The sequence below is a fragment of the Myzus persicae genome, unplaced genomic scaffold (genome assembly GCF_001856785.1).
Source record: "Myzus persicae strain clone G006 unplaced genomic scaffold, MPER_G0061.0, whole genome shotgun sequence".
In the NCBI taxonomy this organism is placed as follows: Eukaryota; Metazoa; Arthropoda; class Insecta; order Hemiptera; family Aphididae; genus Myzus; species Myzus persicae.
In genome coordinates this window covers 124,171-127,387 of record NW_019102520.1, presented here as the reverse complement: position 1 = coordinate 127,387, position 3,217 = coordinate 124,171, and the positions used below count along the sequence as shown (strand labels likewise).

Sequence of the window (3,217 nt, the reverse complement as noted above, 5' to 3'; positions counted from 1 at the left end):
CGAACCAAAACTAGCGGGAATAGTTCGGACGACACATGGCTGCTTTCTACTCAATTGGCCACTGTCTTATTATACAGGCTCTCTTGTTGTATGGGTCAATATAATTTGAATTTTTCTATTTAATTTCAAGACAATTTTCTCGGTTTATTTGTATGCAACATATTATTATGATATTATGTAGACGTTTCTTAATTCATTTGACATTAATCAATTGATTCAAAACTTCACATTATAATAATCGTAGTTGGAATTATATGATTTTTTATGATTTCAACAAGTATATTTAAGATAAATTAGTAAGAATATTGCAGAATACCATTTATTACAATACAGAATAAAACATAAAAATATTAGAAATACATATTTTAATTAAAATCGGTTAAATTGTGATCTAGTTTAGGACAAGTTTTAAAAGGGCTTGCCGTCCATCCATCAATAATTAGGTTTGATACTGGAAATTTCCCACATTCACAAAAGCCCTCGTAATCTTCTGTATCAAGCAGTTCAAGGACAATTCCAACATAGTATTGTTTTGCGTAAGCTCCCTAAAAAAAAACAACAAAAGAATAATACAACTTAATGTATAACAATAATTAATCACTATGCCCATACAATGTAGAGAGGTAGATAAAACGCTGATGCTCATTCGTATTCTAGAAAAACGATTTTTTAATATTAAAATGTCAGAAAAGACTATTAAACTATTAACAAGCGCGATAGGTAAGTTGTAGCTCCCGACACAATAATGTTTAGCATGCTTGCGTGTGTGTAAATATTACTAAATAATAATTCTTTGGTCCAGAGTAGAACGGACCCTGGTGGCAATTTAATTAACTTTTCAAGGCAGCCGTCTGAAAGTCTGAAAATTCCTACACAGCGCCACTTTTAAAGGTTCCGTAATAATTACGTTCAAAACAACGACAACAGCTGCAACGATCGACGCATCCGCTGTTCGTTACGTTTGTTTTACGCTTCCGCCGTTCATCCTCGTTTTATGAGTGTGCTTCTTCGTCGTCACCGGCACGACAACCAGTTGCTCAACTACCAGATGTGCAAGTCATGTCTCAAACCTATTAGATCCCCCAATCGATGTATTCATAGGATGGTTATAAAATGTTTACATTCAAACTTTTAGTCAGGAGGTCGTTACAGGAGTTAACATTATTTGTCAGTTTCTAACAGGGATGGTCATAGTTGTATATCAAGTGATAGGGACCCAAATCGACACATTCGAAAAGTTCCACTGATTGGTCTCATAGGTAGAAGGAATACTCAACTCCACACACAATTATAATCAGACCACTATTATTTTTGCGCGCTCGCCCTCCCCCTTTGCAGGTAGTTGCACCACTGATAAATCTTAGTATACACGATTAACCCTGACTGGAAAGCATATCTTGTTTTTATAAGGTTTTCTTATCTTCAACTTCAAAATAGTCAATTTTATCCTATCGCATCATGTTTACTTATATATCTCCATAAGTATGTGGTACCGGATTTCTTTACGATTACAATATAATTCCATCAAATGACAATTAAATTGGAACTTTTTGTGCACAATAAGATTTTAATATATTTACTTGGTCATATGAAAGTTTTGAAGGATTAGTACACCATTGAGATGAATTAGTTGGATTTGTACTGCTACAATACTGTAATAAAAACGAAATAATATTTTTAGAGTGAAACCACAAAAGTATAAAATCCAAAAAAAAGTGAAAAATACTGTAATCTGCGGCTTTCAGATTACTATATTCATTGTTTTCAAGTATAATATAGCTGTATAGCAGCGGTTCCCCAACTGTGAGGGGCGCCACCCAAGGGAAAGGTGACCTTATGGCAGGGGAGGCGTGAGGGGCGTGGTATATTATATTGATATTTTTTAATCAACAATTATTTTGTTGAAATGTCTTAACTATTCTAAACACATATTTCACTAAGTCAGTATAACTTTAAAGTTTAAGTCACTTTACACAATAATATACTTGATTCGGGGATTTCCGTAATAGTTATTATAGTTATTAATGTTTAGGGTAGTGTGAACTAAAAAAAGTTTGGGAACCGCTGTTTTATATAAAAGATAATAAATTACATAATATTATGTTTATCAAACTGATAATATTTTCAATTTTGAAGTAGGTATGTTTATAAAATGTTGAATCTTTCTTATAAATATCGTTCAAATTAAATTGATTCCTAGTAAATTGACTTTGATATCATTGCATTGCTAATTTAATCACTTTAATACGAATTGTTAATTTCTATGAATTGACTATGATAGTATGATTCAGAAGTACAAATTGATAGTTGATCATGTGCAAGTTAAAGGTAAATAATGTAAACACTTAGTCGCACCTTAATTGGTGGGTGATTGTGTAGATATTATAATTTTGGAATATGTCAAAATTAAAAACACTGCATACGTTATGACTATTTTAATATACGTATCTTTGTCATGAAGCGATATGAAATTTTTAAAATACATAAATATCGAAAGATAAATAAATAAATTCTTGTAGTAGGTACATTGAATGGGACGGGTACAGATTTCCCGATTTTGATAAGCGAAAAATTTTACGAATGGATCTTCGCAGGAAAAAATTTTTTGTGTCCGTATATAATATTGCCTACATTTAGCCCCTTTGCACCATAGATTCTCTAACTTTAAAAACAAAGGAGTTATCAATTATCATAAATAATGACCAGTTACGTAGACTGGGTGGGTGAGGTTCGCGGTACGGCAACGGACGGCAACGGACGGCGGCTAGACGTGGCCGCCCAAACTTCCCCTTCCATATCACCGTTGCGCTACGTGATAGTTCATAGCGTTATTCGTTGCTAACTTAAATCAATACCATAGATTAAATATATAAAATAACACATTTATAATGTGTATATAATATAATAATAACTTAATCTATGTAAATACAAAAAAAACACAATTTCTCGCATATTCTATAGAAATTCACCGCATTATGGTGAACGAAGGACGGACCGACCGACATTTTAAGAGAAGCTTCGTAAAAGTCGGAACGCTGCTTAATGTTTGTGTATCGACTATCGATGAATTGTCGAATATTCAAGATGCCTGTAACAGTACTAATAATAAGTAAATTACAATAATTTCTATAATTTTTTATTTTTTATTCGTTTCTTTTAATTATTAAAATTTATCACAATGAAAAGGAAAATTAATTTAGGTCGTTCATCGAATATA

The 3,217-nt window shown here is 32.3% G+C and overlaps 1 protein-coding gene across 1 annotated transcript in view; it reads right to left on the bottom strand.

Annotated features, from left to right (window-relative positions):
* Positions 1-365: 365 nt before the first annotated feature.
* LOC111032321 overlaps positions 366-3,217 on the bottom strand; it is a 10,653-nt gene continuing 7,801 nt past the window's right edge. The window contains exons 7-8 of the mRNA XM_022312598.1: positions 1,581-1,652; positions 366-545 (exon numbers count right to left, since the gene is read on the bottom strand). Coding sequence (XP_022168290.1) covers positions 366-545; positions 1,581-1,652 — 252 coding nt within the window. The remainder of the gene's footprint in view (positions 546-1,580; positions 1,653-3,217) is intronic.